General features: G+C 44.6%; 1 protein-coding gene across 1 annotated transcript; it reads left to right on the top strand.

Annotated features, from left to right (window-relative positions):
• The first annotated feature begins 258 nt into the window (after nucleotides 1-258).
• On the top strand, nucleotides 259-22,356 carry RBM12 (RNA binding motif protein 12). Its single transcript, XM_066587174.1, has 3 exons — nucleotides 259-404; nucleotides 9,171-9,218; nucleotides 15,934-22,356. The coding sequence occupies exon 3, from the start codon at nucleotides 15,956-15,958 to the stop codon at nucleotides 18,590-18,592; it is 2,637 nt and encodes an 878-aa protein (XP_066443271.1). The 5' UTR covers nucleotides 259-404; nucleotides 9,171-9,218; nucleotides 15,934-15,955; the 3' UTR covers nucleotides 18,593-22,356.
• The last annotated feature ends 530 nt before the right edge of the window (nucleotides 22,357-22,886 follow it).

The following is a 22,886-nucleotide window of genomic DNA, read 5'->3' as shown; positions in this document are numbered from 1 at the left end:
CTGGTGTGAAATCAGCGCTGGTGTGAACGCAGCCCAAGTCCTGCTGGTTTCCCCTCAGACAATCTTAGTAACTCAAACCACTGAAGAAATGTGGTATTTCTGTGGCATGTAGGACGCGTCTTCCCCGTCAGGCTCAGCTATAAACAGGCGCCATTTCTCCTCCTCCCCCCCCCCCTCCCCTCAGACAGGCGGGCGGGAAGCGCAGACTCCGCCTCCATGAGCCGAGATGGAAGCGGCTCGTCACGTGACCGCCCCGCAGCCGCCATTTTGTGCGGCTGATGTCGCAGGAGAAAGAAAGCGTGATAATAAAAGCTAGTGCGCGAGCGGAGGAGCCGGAGGAGACGGTCCGGCGGCCCTGATGCGTTTTCTCTCCTTTTATTTTCTTTCTTAAAGCTATTGCAGCGGTAAGAGACGTCCGGAGGCGCCGCGGGGAGTGTGTGAGGGCCGGCGGCCGGGAAGAGGCCTCGGCGGGGGGTTTGACTGTATTGTCCATCAGTGTGTGAAGCTTCTCCGCCGCACTAACGGGCCGGTTACCACACGAGTGTGCGGGCGCCATGTGGAAGGAGCAGAACAAGAGGTGTTTGGTGCAGTGAGGGGAGTGGGTCCAGTAGTGCTGCGCTATGGCGTCTGCCCCCTGCAGGGTCCTTGTGCTGTTGTGGGTATGTTAGTGTATTCGTTTAGACATTACTCAGTCTGTGGCGACTTCTGCGCCGCCGTTCGCAGACTGGAAATTAACCGCGACAAAGTCTCAGCAGATAGTGTGACGTTTGCAGGTCCTTCTGTCTGGTATTTAGTATTACCTTCTCCCCATAATGGCGCGTTCACACCTGGCGCGTTGTACTGCGGCATCCGTGTCCATGCGGGGCTGCATTCTCTGTACTGCGCATGTGCGCTCGCCCGCACCTCCGCAATACAGGAGATGCTGCGGTAAGGTACTTGGGGTTAACCGGCCGGGCACGGGGTCGGATTCTGCTGCGGGATCCAACCTGGCCGTGTGCATGTGGCCTAAAGCACCATAAACTAATTTGAGCTGAAATCTGTGCGCCAACCGAGAATCGGCCTCTGAAAAAGCGCCTGATTTCACAGGTAGAAAGCGACTATGAAGAATACGTCAGCCAGCTCTGCCCTAACCCAGCAGAAGTCAGTGCAGGTCAGTGACGGGTTCCCATTACATCTGCAGCAGCACAATTTAGGCCGGCTGTCCACGGGGCGTTGCGAAGTCCCGCGGCAGATCGCCACCGCTGAATCTCCGCCGGTCAGCCCTATCTGATAGGCTGGCCGCCGAGAATCGGGGCAATTTGCAGCATGCTGCGAATTGCCCACCGTGAGCAGAGAATCGCAATGATTCTCCACTCGTGGACAGGGGCCGGCACTTTCCATAGCATTGCTATGGAAAGTGTCGGCCGGCGTGATTCGCCGTGAATAAGGGGGCCTTATGATGTAAATGGCATTTTGTCGCTTCAAATGAGGAGGTGAAAGCCATGTCAAAATCTGCACCAAAATCCATATTAAACTAGATTTTTAAATCAAGTTTGCAGCAAAATCTGCTGCAGCGAACTCTGCATGTCTCCATGCCCATGGGGCTCATTCACAAACAGAAGATTTACAGCAGATTTCACTTCCTCCATTGAAGAGGCGACATCTGCTGTGGATCAGTGTCAAAATCTGCACCAGGATCTGCTACAAGTGAATGCACCCTCAGGCTGGGGTCACACTGGACCGAAATCCAGTGGAATGACCGCATGGAAAGACTTCCACCAGCGATATGCAGCTTCAAAACATGCAGCCTTTCACTGCAGGTTTTGGAGCTGCTTTACTGTTGGAATTCCGCTGCGGCCATCTCTCCCCATAGAGGCCCACGGGGAAAGAATTGACATGCTGGAGATTTGACTTCCGTGTCGCATGTCAATTTCAGCGTGGTTTGACCGCAGTGTGTGGACGAGATTTTTGCAAATCTCGTCCACTTTGCTGGCTAATTCCGTGATTAAAACCGCGGGTGGAGTTTCTGTGCAGAAAGTCTTCAGACATTCCGTGGCACTTTTGCCTAGTGTAAACCCAGCCTTAGGCTAACTTCACACTGGTGAGCGCGATATGAGGGCTGTGTCTCCTGCCCCCCCATATTACGCTCTTCACCAGGGATGGGAGGAGTTTTCATGTCAAAACCGCCTCATCACTTTGGGCAAGTTGTGGAGTTTCTCTGTTTTCAGAAGACCTCACATCACATGCACCTAGCCCGTCGTACGATGCTGCCGCCGGCCCCACTGAAAACAATGGGGCTGCGATGCCGGAGAACGTACAAGATGGAACATGCCGTGATTTGTTTCCTGCATTGCTGTGCCATGCAGGAAAACCTCGCTCATGTGTTTGACCACAGTCAAAAGAATGGGGTTTATATTCATCTGTCTCGCAGCGCACAAATCTTGCACGTTCTTCTCGCCCGTGTGAATCCGGCCTGAGGGTATGTTCACACATAGCTGGCTTGGTGCAGATCTGCAGCAGATTCACCCCTTCAGTTGAATTTGTGAACAGGCCCTAAAAGTCAGAGGTCGGCTCTTAGACTTCTGTCCCAGTTTTGCATGAAGGTTTAGCCCCGTTTAGTGCATTAATGAGACTGACCTACCTGTTGCTGATACCTTCGCAGCAAGACCTGACGTATTGTTTATTTTTTTTTTTTTTTTCAACTTTCAAACCATGGCACAGAATCTTATTGAAAGCAATGGGGGATAGAATTCAAGGTGATTTCACACTGATTTTGGTGCAGAAAGTGCATTCGGATCAGCCTGAAAATTCGGCTGTTTGAACATATCCTATAGACACCGATGCGTGTTAGATCAATGTTGGCAGGATCTGACAGCAATCCTATGTATAGCTGAGGGATCCTGACTAGGAAATAAGGATCATGCAAGTTGGATATGCATAATCATCATGTTTTCTGCTGGGAGGTAAGACACTCAGAGGCGCCTGGCAGTGGCTTGTCTCCTTGTGGAATAATCATGCACTCCCCACCAAGCAAGCATATCTAGGAGGAGACCTGGTGAGAGATTTCCTGATCAACTGCTCAATGATAGCTAACTTGCATATAAGTCGGCTAACTTGCATATAAGCCGCAGTTACTTTATATGTAAATTATGCATGGGTTTGGCTGTTACCATGGAGACACAGAAGAGTGCATAGGAACTGTGACAAAATAAGCACATTTTTAGTCAACTGTTTGTAGTTTCCTTATTCTCGATTCCTTGGTGATACAGATAGACAAGCTTTATATTTAACACATCCATTTATTTGTCTAGCAGCGCTTTACCATTCAGTTGACTTACAAGCACACAGGCATTCAAATAAGACCTAAACTGTAGAGAAAACCCCGTATGAAAGCTAAGGCCATGTTCATTTGGGATATTTTGTGGCACATCTGCATCCGCTTTTCCAAATGTATATCGTTGCTGATCCAGTGATAGTATAATTAAGCAAACCCATCTTTCTAATGAGCGGATAGCGCATCTTTCACCTATAATGTCACCGTCTGCAATACCACATGGCGCCTTGTTGGGACGCAGCTGGACGTGGCTGATTTGACTATGTAGTAAGAAATGGAAAATCCTGATAGCCACTTAACGCGTCAGCCATTGAAATCTCCTTGTGTGCTGAGGTTTTCCTGTACTGAAAAGCATTGCAGTCAATTCTGTTTCATCTTTCTTTTCCTGAGCAGATTTGATAAAGAAAGTGACTTCTGTGGGACGTCCGCCTGCGTTAGTCTTTAGATGGAATAACTTATCATTCGAACGTGCGCAGAGGTCGCTCACTTAATCATTCAGTGTATAAGCGAATGAGCATGAGTGAACAATCGGTATTTAAACCGAATGATTAGCGGACGAGCCAATGATTTTCATGCTTGCATGAAATGAACTATAAGCGAATGATCATGGTGTTTTTTTTTTTTTCTTTAATAATTGATAATCGTCCTGTCTAAATGTACCTTTTAGGTATTGAGCATGAGATCCTTTATGTGCAGATTGTGTACTAAGTGTATAACCTGAACAGAGACTAGTGTTGATGGACCATGTCTTGGGTTACGTACACTTAGGTCTCCGTTTAATAGGCAATGTAGCAATTAGATGAAATAATTATATAAAAACTTTCACATCACTTTAAATATGTCTTGTTTGTTTTTTTTCCTCTGGTCTGTGGTTGTGTCTTGAGAATCTGATGATTTTTAAAATTCTTTAGGCTTGAACTGGTCTGCCTAATCACATGGACCCTGAATTTGGGTGGCTGATGTACATCACAATGGTTTGGAGGTGTTGCCTTGTTTATATCGTTGAACAGTGATATTTTTGTATTAATGACTCTTCAATTCTGTCTGACATTTGCAGCAATTTTGTATGTTTACTGGAGTTTAAAACTATTCTAATAGTTAAAAAAAAAAAATCTTGCTTGACTTTCTTTATACTTTATTGTGCATTCTTTAAGTGTTTAAAAATGTGTTTTGTTTAGGCTCATGTCCTAACAAAGTGCATTTGAGATCTTTACTATGAATTCTGCTCAATTTGCTAAGCACAAATGGTTTATTATATATTTATGGTTAAATATTTGTACAATTAATTACTTATGTTTGTAAGGTCCTTCCTGGTGCATAGTTTAGTAGATTACACCGCAGATGGCTTTTGCAAATAGGGGCTTTATTTTGTGATATCTGTTTTGATACATTGTAGCCTCTGATGTTACATGTGTTTTTGGTGTATGGATTTTTGTTTTATTTTGATAGCAGATCCGCTCTTTACCTTGACATACTCCCTTTAACAATAAGACTTTATTCTATGCAATGTCAACCCAGAGGGCATATCAAAATTCATGTTGTGTTCCTTCTAATTGGTGGTCATTTCTCCGAGACGCACTGCGTTCCTAGCTACAATTTCACTTCCTTTGCAGATAAATTGTGATGTACTTTGGTAGTAGCTTTCTATATTTTCTGAAAAGAAAAAAATGCCTAATCTTAACCAAATTCTTGCTGGACCTTGCCTGCATCATACACATTGTGATTGCTTGTTGCAGTGTCCATTGTGAATTATAAATGGAAATCTTAAAATTATGTTAAAGAATTTCCTGGTGTTTAAGGGAAGACTCCTTGTAAATCCTTGTTAGTCTCAATACAAATGACGCATTTTGTTTTGTTGTGGAGAGATGTTTGAAGTAGGTAATTTATTTCTGTGACCTAAATTGTGGTTTATTACTACTGCTCTGTGTATTATATGGATACCTATATATTTATCCTAAATTGTCAGCACACATTATCCTGTGTAGAGCGTTTTGTTGTGGAACAGACAATGGACTATAATTTAAAAATGACCTGTCACCATTCCTGACACATCCATTATGGTATAAACTTCTATTCCCATTGAAATGACACTTTTGGAGACTCTTTTCTTGGGCTATGTTCACACTAGTGTCTTTCTTGACTGATCCAGTCTTACTAAAAATGGAAATCAGCAGAACAGAATTGAAACTTAAAGCCTGCCTTCTGGGGTTTTTGCAGATTTATTAAACGGATTTAAAAAAAAAATGCTTTCTATTTTGTTTCGCAGCATTGAAAACAGGTCTGTTCTCTTGTGCAGCCTGGTCGAAATGAGAAAAATTACAGTGGATGTTGTCTTCAATCACAGGATGGTTTTGTTTTGTGTTTGTTTTTTTTTCTTTTTTTCCCTCCCCTTTCACCAGTGGTGGTTAGAGATGAGCGAGCATACTCACTAAGGCCAATTGCTCGAGCGAGCATTGCCCTTAGCGAGTACCTGTGCGCTCGAGAGACAAGGTTCGGGTGCCGGCGCGGGGCCCGACCGGTGAGTTGCGGCAGTCAGCGGAGGGGGAGAGAGAGATCTCCCCTCCGTTCCTCCCCGCTCTCCCCCGCAGCTCCCTGCCCGCCGCCGGCACCCGAACCTTGTCTCTCGTGCGGGCAGGTACTCGCTAAGGGCAATGCTCGCTCGAGCAATTGCTCTTAGCAAGTATGCTCGCTCATCACTAGTGGGGGTGCTTCCTCATCAATAACTGGCTCAGTAGCTAGCACTGTTGCCTTGCAGTGCTGGGGTCCTGAGTTCAAATCTCATGGACTTTTAAGGCTGGGTTTCCACGGGACAGGAATCTCGCGGCTTGGCCACACCGAAAAGCTGTGAGATTTCCGCAGCTTCAAAAGCCACGACATTTGGCTGCAGGTTTTGGAGCTGTTGGGCCCCTGGCATTCCGTTGCAGCTTTCTCTTCCTATAGAGGAGTGAGGCCGCAATGGGAAAAAAAATTGACCTGCTGCTGTCAATTCCGCGCTGGTTCCGCTCGGCTTGCCTCGACAGATTGGCCGCCCTGTGTGGACAAGATTTTGGCTGGCTAATCCCGGGATTAGGAGCCGTGGGCAGATTTGCCGCACGGAATTTCCGCGTCCCATGTGAACCCAGCCTAAAAACTCCATGCAGATGTAGCTCATGATTAGATTTGAATGTAAAACTTCTGTGCTGCAAGGAAGCAGTTCTTACACTAAGGCCTCATGTCCACGGGGAAAATCGGGCCCGCTACGGATTCTACATGTAGAATCTGCAGCGGGTCCCTCCTGCCCCGCGGACATGAGCGCTGAAAATACAAATAAATAAGAATTTACCTATCCGTAGCGGGCGGCGAAGCTCTGCTCTTCCTCACGGCCGGATCTTCTTTCTTCGGCCGGCGGATGAATTCCACACGCTGGCGGCACGTCGTCGACGTGCCGCGCGCATGCGCCGGGCACATCCGCCGAGCCGAAGCAAGGGAGATGCGGCCGTGAGGAAGAGAAGAGCTTCGCGGCCCGCTGCGGGTGAGTAAATCCTTGAAATTCCTATTTTAGGTCTCCCGCGGATCCGGACGGCTTCCATAGGCTTCAATAGAAGCCCGCGGGAGCCGACCCCGCGGGAGACCCGCACGAAAATGGAGCATGGTCCAGATTTTTTCATGCTCCATTTTTTTTTAAATGCCTTTTATTGACGATCCGCGGGTATTTATCTACCCGCGGGTGGTCAATGCATCCCTATGGGGTGCGGATCCGCGTGCTGGAGATCCGCTGCGGATCCTAAATCATATTTTGCCCGTGGACATGAGCCCTTAAGCCACCATGCTTCTGTCTTCTATCTTTGAAGGTGAAGAACAAGAAACACGGGAACATGCAAACTCCATGCAGATGTTCTTAGATTTGAACCTAGGACCCCAGACCTGCAAGACAACAGTGCTAACCATTAGCCCAACCTGCTTCTCTTTCTTCCGTCTTCTTGCTTCCTTTTCCTCCTTCTCCAGAAAATGAAGAGCAGGAAAAGATCAACTTCTTCTCCTATGCAGAAGCAAGAGTTAGGTAGAAGGGAAAAAAAGTTTGGTGGCTTAGCGAATAGAACAGTTGCCTTGCAGTGCTGTGGTTTTTATGTTCAAATCTGACAGAGAAACATCTGTATGGAGTTGTAACATCTGTATGGAGTTGTATGTTTTCCCCTTCACCTTCTTTCTCCTCTTGCTCCTGAGGAGGAGGAGGAAGAAAGAAAAAGCATGGTGGCTCAATCTTTAGCGCTGTTGCCTTGCTTTGCTGGGAGTTTCAAATATGACCAAGGATGACATCTTTATGGAGTTTTTCAAAGCTCCTGCAGATGTTATCTTGCGTGAGATTTGAACCTAGGACCTCAGCACTGCAAGGCCTTATTCTGTCTCTCTTAGGCTGCCTGCACACAAACTGATTTTTGCTGCTAAATACCATTTCATAGCACTGTATGGGAAAAGGCTTTTTCTTGCACACTTGTGGAAACATTGTGGTTTCCGTGAGCCGAGGAAAAATTGCAGCATGCTCCATTTTTGTGTGCTGTCCACATGGACGGGTTCCATTGAAATCAATGGAAGCTGTCAAACCCGCGGCCCATGCACAATTAACATTGCGGACAGGTCGCGGATTCCGTGTCATCTGTACTGCACATGACCAATAGCGGCTTGCTGCGACCATCCACAGTACAGATGAAGAGGAGAAAAAACAAGTACGTTGGGGTCGAATTCTGCTGTGGAATCCAGCTCTGCCTTGCGCAGACGGCCTCATTCTTTCTAGAAATATTTCAATAAATTCTATTACTAGGTGTTACCTGCATAGCCGGATGCTGTCTGTGAGCACGGATTGTACTATTCCTCTGTTATACAAACTGTCCAAAGTAGAATTACAAGAAAAGACTGTAGAATTGTTACATTATTGGGAATATGTATTTACCAAAACCGACACGTCAGGAGTGATGACAGGTCGTCTTCACACTTGGGTTGGTGTGGCTCTCGTAAAACTCTTTTTACACTCTTGTTGGAAACGAAACGTACTATTTAAATGGCAGTTTCATGAAAAATGTTCAAAACCATTTGACAGTATTGACTTGCAAAGCAGAATCTTACTGAAATGACTTGTGGAATCTAGTAGTTGGCTATTTAACCCCAGGTTATTTTAGGGCATTATGTAGTGACCTAGAAATGGGCAACAGAAAGGTACTAATGAGATTCTTGCTTCAAGAGTTACATTTATATTTTTTCTTTTTTTGTATGCTGTTGTGATCGAGTAACTTTTACTACTACATATTGCTATTGACTGAACATAAATGTTTGACACATAAAACAAAAAAACCCCAAAAAACTCTGAGCTTCGAAGTGGAATGGCAAGATGCTTATTGAATAGCAAATGGCATTGAGGGTTATAATTTTAAAAATGTTAAACTTGTTGGACCTGTGACACTTTTTCAGCCTGTGTAACTATGTTGTAAGCATGTGTGAATGCTGTGGCATATATATATGAATTATCCGTCTGGCATTGTAAAAGGATGAGTTTACCTGTTCATCGCAGGTAATGAAATTGTGCACTGTGTCACAGTACAGTAGAGTTGGACAAGTCCTAGGAGCCAGATATCCAATGCACAGAGTAACCTCTTTTCAGTGCCTTACTACTTCAGTTGTTGGAAGATTGTTGCTGGTATCTATATTTCAACTGAAATACTTATTGTTACATTGGCACCTCATCCTGGTGAGTTGTCCAAAAGGCAGAGTTTTTGCTGGATTACCTAATGCATTCTCTGTCAGATTGTGTATTGAGAGTTACATTTGTGCCTTTTTTAACTTTATTTTTTTTGCAGTCATAAAGCTTTTTTTTGATTGCCTACAGGATTCACTGGATTGTTCCCAATACAGAGAAAAGTCGTATTCTTACTAGGTAAGTTTTTTAGTTTAACTATACAGTAATAAAGACACTGCTTTTTGAGCATTTTGAATATTCTCATCAGTAGCTTTTAAGGTTCTAATTTTAACCACTTCCTCAAACCTAAAATGTGATTTTTGTCGCAGATGGAATAGGTATCGTATTGTAGGTCTCCTGATTGACTTTAGGAAAGAAAAGATCTATAAGATTGAAACCTACTAAGGGCAAGCTTGAGTGGAAAGTAGCCCTAATGCATCATAGCAGAGTTCATCTGCTGGGCCTCAATGCAAATATCATTTAGTGGTGGTCTAACAATATTCACATTAGTCCTGTAATGAAACTGCATCAAATTGGGAGCGGTTGTAAGTCCGTAGCTGCTCATATGACCATATTTCTCCATGCAGTCTACATACGGCATGTGCTGTATTGCTGCTCTTGTACTTAGTGAAAAAAATTGTGTTTATTTTTATTTTTTTTTATACTTAGCTGAAAAAGGTTGAGAGAATTTGGCATGGTTAAGAATTAGTTTGTGTCCTCTTGCAAAAGAATGAAAATAGTTTCTCTGCCCCCTCCCCCCGTTGAAAAAAAAGCAACAAACCCTCAAGTCATAATTGCCTGCTTTCTGACACTTTGGAGACCCATGAGAATATTCAAACTAGAACTTATACAGGAAGTAACTTCACCCAGAGAATGGGTAACTACAACCTGAGGGGAGTGCGTGCTCTCCTTATGGTTGCCTGTAGACAGCCGGGTCGGATCCCGCTGTGAGATTTCTCACAGCGGGATTCAACCCATGCCCCTGCAGCGACCAGTGCGGCGCTCACCTTCTTCCACGTCCACTCTTCTCTGTGATGCAGCGGCTCCCAGCCAGCGCATGCGCAGAGCGCAGCCAGTGCATCAGGATGACCTTTCTGTGCGGGCCTCTGCGAGACCCGCTCAGAAATAGAGCATGCCGTGATTTGTTTTCCGTGTGTGTTTTCACGTGGACAATCATGGCCGTCTGCATAGGATTGCGTTTTGTAATGCAATCCTATGCAGGCGGGAAATCCCGCCGCGGAATTTCCACCCGTGTGCAGGGGGCCTACGTGGGTGAAAGGCTTATGTTCAGTGTTTTTCTGCCTGTAGCTTTACAATATGCCAAGGTTTTTAAGCACATGTAACGTATTGGTGTAGATGTATGGTAGGCTTGAGATGGAATAAGGAAGAGAGATCTGTTTAAGGTGCCAAATTTATCACAACGCATGCGTCATTTTGGTGCAGTTTACAGAATTTTAGCTGATTTTGTAAATTGATGCATCGTCCAGCACTAGTGATAAATCACCTGTTAGTCATTCTACCTGAAAATAAATATTTGCTCGCTGAGATTTCTTTCCATTCCTTTTTGCTTGCCCCCTGCCATGGTAATGGCACATTTACTTCCTAGTACAGCCAGTGGGTGAGCGTTATGGAAGAATAAAAGGAAAGAGTGGTGGAATTTTCCACATCTATTTATTTATTTTTATTTATTTATTTTTTTACTTTGTCTGAAGGCATTTTATGTAGTTCTCGTGTTTACGGAGAATCTCCATAAATTTCCATCAGCCGTATCTAATAGGCTTACCACAGAGAATCAGGGCAATTTGCAGCATGCTGCGACTTGCCCACCGCGGGCGGGGGAATCGCAATGATTCTCCGCTCGTGGACAGGTGCCGGCGCTTTCCATAGCAATGCTATGGGAAGCGTCGGCCGGTGTGATTCGCCGGCGAAATCACTGCTGTGGACAAGGGGCCTCAATGTTGGGGTATGCTGCTTATGTTTGTGCCACAGCATTCAGACATGATTACAACAGGCCAAAACCAGACTTTTAATCTATAGCAGTAGCCTTTCCGGGAATTAATGGTCTCCCAAGACTTGCAGTATGGCCAAATTTATGTAAAAAGCAGATGGTTGTAAGCAATAATATGAAGCACGTTAGAATACTAGTGAGTAACAAGAAAATGCTAGAATACAAACTTGCCAATAGACGGCAGGAATAGAATGGTAATGGCAGTCAAAAAATTGAACCAATGGGTGATGGTGAACAGATAATAGCAAACTGATTGTAACTCTTGCTTTATATGAGGGTTCCTTCACATTGGCGAGGGCGATTTCGGGCTGCGTTTCACGGCCGATATTGCACTTGCCACCATTTGAAAGCCCTGTGGATGCAAGGCGGTTTCATGTGAAAACCACCTCACATCGCTGTGTGGCAGAGGATCACAGAGTTCTCTCATGGCTTTCAATGGGGCCGGCGCTGCTGCTGCTGGCCCCATTGGGAAAAATGGGCGATATCGCAGAAAGATAGCACATGATGCGATTTTGTTTACTGTATAGCATCGCATCGTGGTGCCATGCAGGAAAACCTTGCTAATGTGAATAAACCCATTCAAAAGAATGGGTTTCATATGTGTGTCTCGCAACGCACAAATTTTGCACGATTTTCTCGCCAGTGTGAAGGCACCCTATGTCTTCCCCTGATGCCAACCTTAATGCCAGACATCACTGTCGCTGGGGTATCCCAAAGGCTGGGTCCACGCAGCGCTGATTTCCAGTGGAATGTCCACAGCGGGCATTCTGCTGCAGATTAGCCACTGAAAGCCTGCCCCCAAACCAAATTCCTGTTCGGAATTCTCACCCTCATTGAGAGAGGGTGAATACCGCAGTGGTGACATTGATAAAAGTGACATGCTGTGGAATTGAATTCTGCACCGCAAGTCAATTTCCACATGGGTTTTGCATGGGTCATTTCTGCCTCTTGTGGGACGACTTTCCAAATCTTGTCCACTTTGCTGCTGTAAGTTCGTGGCAATTTCACCCTGTGTGGACCCCACTTAATGGAAAACCTTTTTGAAACATCCTGACAATGAGAGGGGCCCCAAGACCCAGAGACCAGAAAACCAAACTGATCAGAACTGAACTAAGAAGCAAGTCAAAGATCTTACAAGCAGTGAAAATACAAATGCCAAATTACAAGGCTAAATATACGTGAAAAGTGGGCCAGCGCTCCTCAGAGGAGATATATGACAGATGGGGAAAAAAAAATTATTTGGGCTCACCTGATGTCATCTTACAGACTCCAGGATTCCACATCCTAGTTCCAGGCTATATGGAAACAGCTGGGAGAGCAACAAAGGGACCGATCTGTGGATGTAATGCCTCAGCAAAACAATATGTAAAAGGTCACATAATGTGCTCAAAAAGCAGGTCTTGCGCTTGCCTGATAAAACGGAGGAAAATAATAGGTTGAACTTACTTCACTGGTGGGGTTTGGACAAGCTCCTCCCCCTCCCAACATCCAGGTTAGCAGAGGATAGTCACAGGCAGATGGAGTAAATCTTCATTCCAATCTTTTATTTTCAATCTCAGTGTGACAGAGGGAGGCAACACATTTTTTTTTGGGGGGGGGGGGGGCAGGCGCTCAGAAACACTTCCTTTCTCAAGGCCTAGAGTACAAAACGGTAATAAAGATGCTAGAAACATTGCAGAATCCAGAGATCTCTCACTCTTCCCCCACGCCGCCCCCCGAGCCTGCTCGGACGAGAATGCAGTTACTCGAGAAAAGCTGTGCCTGAGTAACTGCCTTATCCGGGCGTGCTCGCTCATCTCTAATAGAGAGCCTTTTAGACCATTGCTCTTTAAGTGAAATGTTGGGACTAAACTTAATTATTTAAAAAAACAAAATTTGAGACAGACAATGGCTTGCTGTTTTACCATTCACTGCTTCAAGTGTTGAGTTAGATCTACATCTGATACATTTAAAATGGTAACTAGGTTTTTATTGCAGGAAGTTGGTTTTACATAGTTTGGTTCCACCATAAGACTAATCCGTTCGGCCAGGGGATTTCCCTTTCCTGCTCTCATAATGGAGCAGGAAACCGGAACTTTTGAACACAGGTGTGAAAGCAGCCTTACTCTAACTGAACTTGGGGTCAAATGTTACCAACATCCCTTTTTTTTCCTCCCATCTGTTAGATCAACTGAAAAGGGAAAATTATGAGAAGTCAATGTCTGAAGTTGACAATTAAGTGTTTTTAGAGGTTGTCGGATATGTGAGGGGAGTACAAGCATGAGGGATTTTGGTATATGCCCAATCCTTTCTTTTGCAAGATTTGTACAACTGGAGATTTGCAGTTATCTCTCTACTTTTTTGCAATAAGCATTCATGCTTGGCCAAACCGTGTGTGGAAGAATTGGGGTTAGTTGGCTCACAGTTATGTGTAGTGGCAGATTATTTAGAGCTATTCATCTTCAATGGAACTGGAAAGAAAGCCAAGCGGCAAGAACTCGGGTATTTTAAGTCGGCCCCAGTGAAATAAAGTGCTGACCGTATATGCTTTGCTAGCACTCCATTCATTCTGATGTGAAGGGAGAAGTGGCCCCGCAGTGACAGGCAGGCATTGGACATGGGAACCCCGTTCTCTAGATCAGTGGGGGAACCCTGTTCTCTAGATCAGTGGGTGGTCTGAGCTTGATCGGTGGGGGTCTCGCTGCTAACTCCTGTCCTGTAAATGGGGAATAACATGTAGTAATGGTACAATCTCTTTAATTACAGACCATCTACCAGGACATTTTATCTACTCACTCGTGATTGGGCTTAAATCAGTTGTCCCACCTCTAGCTGTTTTGCTGCAGAAAGCAGACGGCTCCATATGTGGCATAGTGGCCTGGGTTGGTACTATAGGTTCCATTCACTTTAATAGCACACAGCCTGCAGTACCAACCTGGGCCTCTGCATAATGTATGGGGCCATCTGATTCCTGCGGCAAAACAGACTGAAGTGAGACAACCGCTTTAATTCACAGCTTGATTTGAGGCTAATTTACCTGGGGGGAGAGGCTCTTCCTTCACTGAGTGCTTGGCATCCTTTTCCTCTGAAGTGTGGAATACAAGAACCCCACCTTACTTATAGGCCCTCTCCCATCTGGCTGCTCCATCAATGCCTTCAGAGGGAGTATTCACCTGAATCATGAGATAATGCAAGGATCAAAGGGAGCCTGCTCAATTGCATGCCTTCTCCCCTGATCTGATCACTAGGAAAGTTTGTTTTCTAGCTAGCAGGAATGCCTGCCTCCGAGACCAAAGCATATCTGGCTGCTGCTCCGACAGAGCAGCTGCGGAGTCCCCGAAGAGAAGGTTACAGTTAACCCTCACACTAGTATTGACTGTCCTGGTGGATTACATGGCTATATGGTAATCCACCACTGGGTATATGTCCAACTAAACCAATTCAAGGGGTTATGCCAGTGTTGTTTGTTTTTTTTTTTGTTTTTTTTTTTTAATAAAACCCTTTGGGTAGGTCATTAGTAGTTGTTGAACGAAGGGCATGCTTGGGACCCCTGTCCACCAACTGATCGGCCAGTCCGCTGCATGTTATTAATGGTCAGAGGAAGCAGGAGGAGCGCCAGATTCACTCCCCTTAAAATCGGTGGTAGCGCTGTGCTTCTCCTACACTTCCTACTGTTGACAAGCTATGACGTCCTGACCATTAGAGGAACAGAAATCACCGTGGTGCTCCCATTGATCTCAACCGCTTGTTTTGATGAAAAAGTCATGCAGAGTGCAGTAGGCTGAATGATAAACTGATGCACGGGGGTTCCAAGCGATGGATCTCCATCCATCAACTACTGATGACCTATCAAGAGGGTAGATCACCAGTTAAAGACGGAATACCCCTGTAAGCATTTTTGGCGTAGTTGCTTCAGCGAAGTAAGCTAGTATTGGAGAAAAAAAATATTTTGAATACATAATTTGTGCATTAAAGGGGTTGTCTCGCGAAAGCATGTGGGGTTAAGTACTTCTGTATGGCCATATTAATGCACTTTGTAATATACATCGTGCATTACATATGAGCCATACAGAAGTTATTCACTTACCTTCCCTGCGCTGGCGTCCCCGTCTCCATGGCTCCGCCTAATTTCAGCGTCTAATCTCCCGATTAGACGCGCTTGCGCAGAAGGGTCTTCTCCCATCTGTTCGGTCCGGCACGATCGGCATTCTGGCTCCGCCCCCTTATGCGCGTCATCGCATAGCTCCGCCCCGTCGCGTGTGCCGATTCCAGCCTCCTGATTGGCTGGAATCGGCACACGTGACGGGGCGGAGCCACGCGATGACGCGTAGAAGGGGGCGGAGCCAGAATGCCGCTCGTGCCGGACCGAACAGATGGGAGAAGACCCTTCTGCGCAAGCGCGTCTAATCGGGAGATTAGACGCTGAAATTAGGCGGAGCCATGGAGACGGGGACGCCAGCAACGGAGCAGGTAAGTGAATAACTTCTGTATGGCTCATATTTAATGCACGATGTATATTACAAAGTGCATTAATATGGCCATACAGAAGTACTTAACCCCACTTGCTTTCGCGAGACAACCCCTTTAAATAAGCAATCCTGCCAAATGTTAAGATTTACCAGAGAATGATCTTTGCTTTTTACTTCCACTGGTAGTAAATGTAAACTTTAGAAGAAAACAAAACTGAAGTAATTCCTTAAAGGACTTTACCAAGTGATGTGTCCAAGTCTACATAAAGACATTTACTTATTAAAATTTTACTGCTGAGGTATTTGCATTTCTGCTCCTTTTTGTCTTGTGCTTTTTAGCTAATGTGTGTTCATTTAGAGAAACCAAATGCTCAAAAGAAAAGCAGAAAAAAAACTAATTGTTGGAAGCCTGTTTAAATATTGAGTCTGATGTGGACGTTGCTTTTTTCATCTGCAGGTGTTAATTGTTTCAGCGCAGCATGGCTGTGGTCATCCGCTTGCAAGGTCTGCCTATAGTGGCAGGGACCATGGATATTCGGCACTTCTTCTCTGGATTAACCATTCCTGATGGTGGCGTTCATATTGTAGGGGGGGAGCAGGGTGAGGCTTTCATCGTTTTTGCCACCGATGAAGATGCACGACTTGGTATGATGCGCACAGGTGGTACAATCAAAGGGTCAAAGGTGTCACTATTGTTGAGCAGTAAGACTGAAATGCAGAACATGATTGAACTTAGCCGCAGGCGCTTTGAGACTGCCAATGTTGATATCCCACCAGCGAATTCTAACAGACCTGGGCCTCCACCAAATTCAACAATGAGTAATACCTCTGTAATGAGCAGAGTTACTCTACCAACAACTGTTCCAAACTATAGCAGTCCTCCTACTAGTACAGTATCTACAGTTACCTCTGTAGCTGACAGCAGTAAGAATGTCACAACTTTCTCTACAGCCGGTGTTGGAAATGCTCCACCCAGTCTAGGTGCAGCCTTCTGCAATCCAACATTTACTTCTCCTATGGCCAGTGTTGCTCCTCAGCTACCTTCTGTACCACCACCACCAATTCCTCCAATGCCAACAATACCAACACTACCACCGATGCCATCCATACCTCCTATGCCTGTTCCTCCTCCTGTGTCTTCCTTGCCTCCAGTTCCTCCTGTTCCCCCAATACCACCAGGTCCACCAGTACCACCAATGTCTTCTCTTCCTCCATTGACCGGAATACCAACTCTGAATCCACCACCTGTTGGTCCTTTGCCTACAGGGATGAATGGTTCTGGGTCCCAAATGAATAGTAATATTAACCCATTGTTTCTTGGTCCTGTAAATCCATTGCCATTAAGCTCTCAAAATGCAATGAAACCACCACCACCACCACCTCTCAATCATGATGACCCATATGTAGCTCTTCATGGATTGCCTGTTCCTGTGTCAGACAATGACGTGAAGGAATTTCTTCATGGTTTGCGTATAGATGGGCTGGTTCTTATAAAAGATCATATGGGTCGCCACACAGGTGGAGCGTTGATAAAGCTTCTGACTCCACATGACACCTATGAAGCTTTGAAACGGAATAGAATGCTATTGGGGCAACGTTTTATTGAAGTTACCCCAGCAAGTGAGAGACAGTGGGTAATGTCTGGTGGACACATGGGGAAGCAGCACAGTACAGGACACCATGGTGCTTTGCATTTGATGCAACCATCAATGGGCAGGTCCAAATCGCCTAACCGTCGGCAGCGTTCAAGGTCAAGGTCCCCACATGAGCATGGTTTCTGCATTTATTTGAAAGGTCTTCCCTATGAGGCAGAAAACAAACACGTGATAGATTTCTTTAAGAAACTGGACATTATCGAAGACAGCATATATATAGCTTATGGACCCAATGGTAAAGCTACAGGAGAAGGTTTTCTGGAATTTAGAAATGAGACAGATTATAAAACTGCACTGAATCGACATAAGCAATATATGGGCAATCGATTTATTCAAGTTCACCCTGTTACAAAGGGTCAAATGATAGAGAAGATAGAAAGTATTAGGAAAAAAATGCAGTGTTTCAATTATGTTGATCATAAAGATTCTCCCCTTGACATGGAGCATATCCCCAGATTATGGGCACATCTTTCAAATTTGCCATATAACATTTCTAGAAAAGATGTGTTTCAATTCTTCCATTTAGAAGGAATTGGCGTGGAGGAGAGCAGTGTGCATGTCTTGATAGACAACAATGGCCAAGGCTTAGGGCAGGCACTCGTTCAGTATAGGAGTGAGGATGATGCGCGTAAATCGGAGCGTCTTAATCGTAAAAAGTTAAATGGGAGAGATGCTTTTCTGCGTGTGGTGAATAATGAGGAAAGGAAAGACATTGAGATCAATCCTCCAATTCTAGGTAGGAAGAGTTTCAAAATGCATAGCTATAGTACATTACCAGATCCAATTCGATCCAGTGCAGATGAATTTTCTTTTTTGACTAGTAACTTAAATGACAATGGTCAAAGCTTTCTTATACCTAGTAAGTTCAGTGGACCAAGCAATACCTTTGCTCCTCCTGTGCCACCACCTGCCCTGGGAATTGGATTTGTAGATCCAAGACCACCACCACCTGGAACATCAAATGTGAAAAACTCTCCAGCTGATCCCCCAGAATTTGTGAGTGTCCCCAGTCATTTTAATGTTGCCCCCACTGGATTTGGAGCTGGTCCTCCACCTTTTGGAAGCGGACCAACCAATGCAAATGCCCCACCAAACTTTACCACAGCCCCACCAAATATACCAGGTAGTCCTGGTGGTTTGAATCCTCCTCCTCCTGGTTTTGGTCCTGGAAGTTTGCCAGTTAGTGGACCTCCAGGCTTTGGAAATGGGTCTGCAAAACCAGGGCCAACGGTAATTAGGATTCAAAATATGCCCTTTACCGTTACTGTAGATGAAATACTAGATTTCTTTTATGGTTACCAGTTGATACCTGGGTCTGTGTGCTTAAAGTATAGTGAGAAGGGTCTGCCTACAGGAGAAGCCATGGTTGCGTTTGAATCCCGTGATGAGGCAACGGCAGCTGTGGTTGATTTAAATGATCGGCCCATGGGCTCAAGAAAAGTAAAACTGGTTTTGGGTTAATACATTCATACCTTTTACGTGTAAATACACTATTTTGTACTGTGAGTGACGTAAATTTATAGGACAAGGCCATCAACATTTTGCAAGTCTGTTTGTTTCATACTGATGTAGGTGAATTGTATAAAGTATTCGCAGAACAAATCACTGTTTATGGCATGCTTTGGTTACGTCAGAACCTGGTAAGGCATCTGTTTTAGTTGTTTTTATTCTCCTTGTCTCTTTGACAGTATTAATTTTCATTAAGACTGTATAATTTTTTTTTTTTTTTTTTTTTTTACTTTCAAATTGTTTGGATGTTTTGTTGGAACAAAGCAAGTAACTTTTTGTAATTTTCAAAAATGTACAAATTGATGTTGACCTGTTATGTTCTACATGCAATAATGCTCATTACCAAAATTCTGCCTAAATGTTGCAAATCAGGTCTCTGTACAGTGGAAATCGCTCTCCTTTTTTCTTGTATGGTATGTGGAATACAAATTTTGCCACAAGCCGCTCAGTGAAAATACGTAAGCGGTGTAATCTATATAATTTTTTCCCCTTATTATCCTTTATTAAGACTTTATTGCTCTGCTGTTGCACTGAGCAAATTGTAAAAACTGCTTTTCTAATATGCTGTCACAGAAATTTTTTTTTTTTTTGAGTGCTGTATGGACAAGACCTAATAATTCTATGTTTCCTTTTGTACTTTAAGTATTGTTGTAGATAAAGTGAGCTAGTGGCAAAACTTTTTATTCCATTGGTTTTGCGGAACCATCTGCTTAAGACTTATATTCCATTTGAGTAAGTTGAGAGTACAAAGTGGAGCCTGCTTTTGTTTTCTCTTGAGAAGATTGTACAAATTGATGGAAGAGGGGATTATTCATTTTTTTGCAACTCGTGTGATGCTTCTCAACAAATCAAGTGGATTTGCCACCCAAAAGTTGACATCCGAACGAGAAACGCACATGATCAAACTTGTTTTCAGTCTAATAAACTTGTATATCCAATGTTCAGATGCTCAGCTTTGTTCTTCAGGCTGTTTGGACTGCTCTTGTATTTTAATTTGGTGTAACATCTCGAACTGTTTAGTTGTGGCACATTATGAAAAATGCTTCGGATCATCATCTCCATGATTCCAATTACTTCATTGCTGAAAAGTGACATTTCTTTGGTGCAAACGTGGTTAGAAAAAGTGCTAGTTTTAAGTATCTGCTGGTCATTTCTAAGATAAATGCTCAACTCTTCCGTTTTTTTTCTTGCTGTTTCAGAGCTTAAAGGGAGTTTGTTTTGCAGTTGTGCATAGGCTAAACTGCTGACGGCTCTATTTGTGGGCAGGAGGAGGGGAAAACAATACTTCAACCTTTCTCAATAGTTACATCATCAGCAGGACTCTGAAAATTGAAATTTTAAGCGGGGTGCACACAAACAGATCGCATGCGGGATCCTGCACCAGAATCTGACTCAGAGCCCCGACCAGTGACCTTGTGTACTTGTCGTTTTCTTCCTTTGTACTGCGGATGGTCAAGCTGGTGAAAAGTCCGGCATATGCAGTACAGATTTCCCGCGCCGTCGCTAGGTGATGTCGTAGATCACACAACTATTCTGCAATGTTAATTGCGGAAGGGCCGCGGGTTGGACTGCTTCCATTGACTTCAATGGAAGCCGTTTGATTGGAATGGGCTAAAAAATAAAGCATGCTGCTTTTTGTTTTTTCAATCTCCGCTAACAGAAATTGCAATTGCTTTCCACTTGTGTGCAGGAAAAACCGCTTTTTCCAGTGCATGCTATGGGCGGTATTTGCAGCAGAATCTGGAGGCGGAGGTCGCCCGCTCAGGATTCCACAATGCCTGTGTGCACTCGGTCTTGGGGTCAGTTCAAATGTAACTGATTTGGTGCCAAGTTCCTGCAGCTGAAAAAAATCTGCCGTAAAAGTAATTTCACATCATTTGGTAATTGGCACACATTCTGGTGCAGATCCACAGCAGATTTCGCTTTATTTGATGTGGGGAAATGTGCTGCGGATCCACCTCAAAATTTGTACAAAAGGATGTGGGTTTGCTATGAATATTTTCCTCTGCAAATAAGAAATTCCACCATGTGTGAACGCACCCTAAGCCTAGGGTCACACGGGGCGGATTGCCGTCGGAAATCTCGCGGTTTGGCCGCAGCAAAAACCGCGAGATCTCCGCCGGCAGAGCCGCCGCGGTTTAAGCCGCGGCGGCTTTGAAGCGGCCCGGCCGCTTGCTCTTCCGTTGCGGCCGGCGCTCCCATAGAGGAGAGCGCGGCCGCAGCAGAATGAAAAAAAGAATGAGCATGCTGCTTCTTTTGAAACCGCGGCTGCGGTGGCCGCAGCCGCGGTTTCAACCGGATTTACCGCAGCGGATTAGCCGTCCCGTGTGGACGAGATTTCTGAGAAACCTCGTCCACATGGCTGGCTAATCCCGGGCTTAGTGGCCGCGGGCGGATCTGCTGCGGCAAAACCGCGGCAAATCCGCCCTGTGTGACCCCAGCCTAAGGCCTCCCTCACACAGGTGTTTGCAGTAAACGCAGTGTTTTTCAACGCTGCGTTTACTGCAATTTCATCAGCGCTGGTATGTTTTATGCCATCGTTTTGGCTGCATTTTCAGCACAGCTGATAACTCAGCCAAGGAAGCTGGAAAACTACTACTCACCTAGTAGGCACCATCCCTGCAAGCTTCCAGGCACTTGCCTGTGCCTGCAGAGCATTTCTTGCTGGCAACAGAGTTTCAAGACCACGCCTCCAGCAAGAGACTGCTCTGGTTGTCTGAGTCCACGGGCTATTCATTGAATGGCTGTGATTGGTTCATCCAGCGCTGGCTGTGATTTGCTCTGATTAGCTAATCCAGCACCAATCTCTTGCTGGAGGCGGGGTCTTCAAACCCCATCACTAGCAAAAGATCCTCTGACAAGTGCCCGAAGCTCTGGAAAGTAGCGCCAGGGACTCAGACAGCGCCAGCGAGTATAATTTTTTATGGGTAGTGTATCTAGTGCTGTTCAAAACACGGCACCATGTTGTGCTGCGCTTTCAACAGCGCTGGTAACGCTGCCCATTCATTTCAATGGACGACGCAGGGTTGAAAAGGCCAAAGATAGAATATGCATCGATGTCAAAGCGCCGTGTTTTGATACTTGTGTGAACAGCCCCAATGAAATGAATGGAAGTGTTGCACAGTGTTTAGCGCTGTGCTGAAAAGGCAGCGCTAACCGCTGTAAAAAAACCCGAATGTGTGAGGTAGGCCTTAATCCCCCACGGGCTTCTTTGGGTAGTGCCATGAGGGTCTCTCTATTGAGCTGCTCTACAGCTCTGATTGGTAGCGGTCTCCTGTTAGGCTGCTACAGGTGTCAATCAGAACTAGACAGCTGCTCAATGAATAAGTGGAAAGCACTTCTCAGAGCAGCATAATGAGGATTAAAACTTCATTTTCAGAGTCCTGCTGATGCAACCATTGACAAAGATAAGTATGATCATCTCTCCTTTGCCCCCCAAACAGCCCTGCCAGCAGTTGTGCCACTGTGAACCTGCTAACAGACTCCCCTTATTATGTAATATATCTGTTTTAAAATTCACATGTGAAATTTGACAATTAGAAATGTTCTGAGTTAAACTTGTTTTGAATGCTCACGCATTATTCATTTTTAGTTTACTATCCTACAATGAAATGTGGAATATATCTGCCTTATACTTTACTAGTTTAATCTTGGATATGAAGGAAATATTATGGATGCTGTAAATACCATGTGAAATAAAGTGTTTTTCTTCTTTTTTTTTTCCTTTGGCTCCTCAGAGGTGAGCGTGGTTCTGCTTGATGTGCAGATGGATGTAAAATACTTGATTTGTCTGGTGTTAGACAATGTTCAAATAAAGGAACATACATGGGTCTTTCCCAAATTTTGATTATATAAAGGCAATCAAAAAATTGGGAAATAAGCTTTTCAAATGGTCTTTGCAATATTTCTTATGTTGGAATGAATACCATATGGCTTCGATCTGAATTTCTCTATTTCATATGTATGAAAGCTAGATGCAAATGCATGAAATACACGACCTATCGAGGATCGCTTTAAATCCGCAGCTGTCAAACCAATTTTAGTAGGTAATGGTGGACTTTTTGCCATAAGAGAAGATCGATTGTTTTTTTTTTTTTTTTTTTTTCTGTCCTCTTTTTTTTCTTTCTCAGCCTCTCCCCTTCCCCAATTGTCCAGGTGACTGATCTGGTTGGGTTGTATACACTAAATGGATTTCATGGGATGAAATGTCAAATTTTCGTTGCAGATTAACTCTATTATGAGAAAC

Source organism: Eleutherodactylus coqui, chromosome 13 (assembly GCF_035609145.1).
Source record: "Eleutherodactylus coqui strain aEleCoq1 chromosome 13, aEleCoq1.hap1, whole genome shotgun sequence".
NCBI lineage: Eukaryota > Metazoa > Chordata > Amphibia > Anura > Eleutherodactylidae > Eleutherodactylus > Eleutherodactylus coqui.
The sequence above is the reverse complement of the archived record's forward strand: the minus strand, read 5'-3'. Positions and strand labels throughout refer to the sequence as shown.

Excerpts from the sequence above, each read along its gene's own strand:
- RBM12 (XM_066587174.1), top strand. The coding sequence starts at position 15,956 with ATGGCTGTGGTCATCCGCTTGCAAGGTCTGCCTATAGTGGCAGGGACC.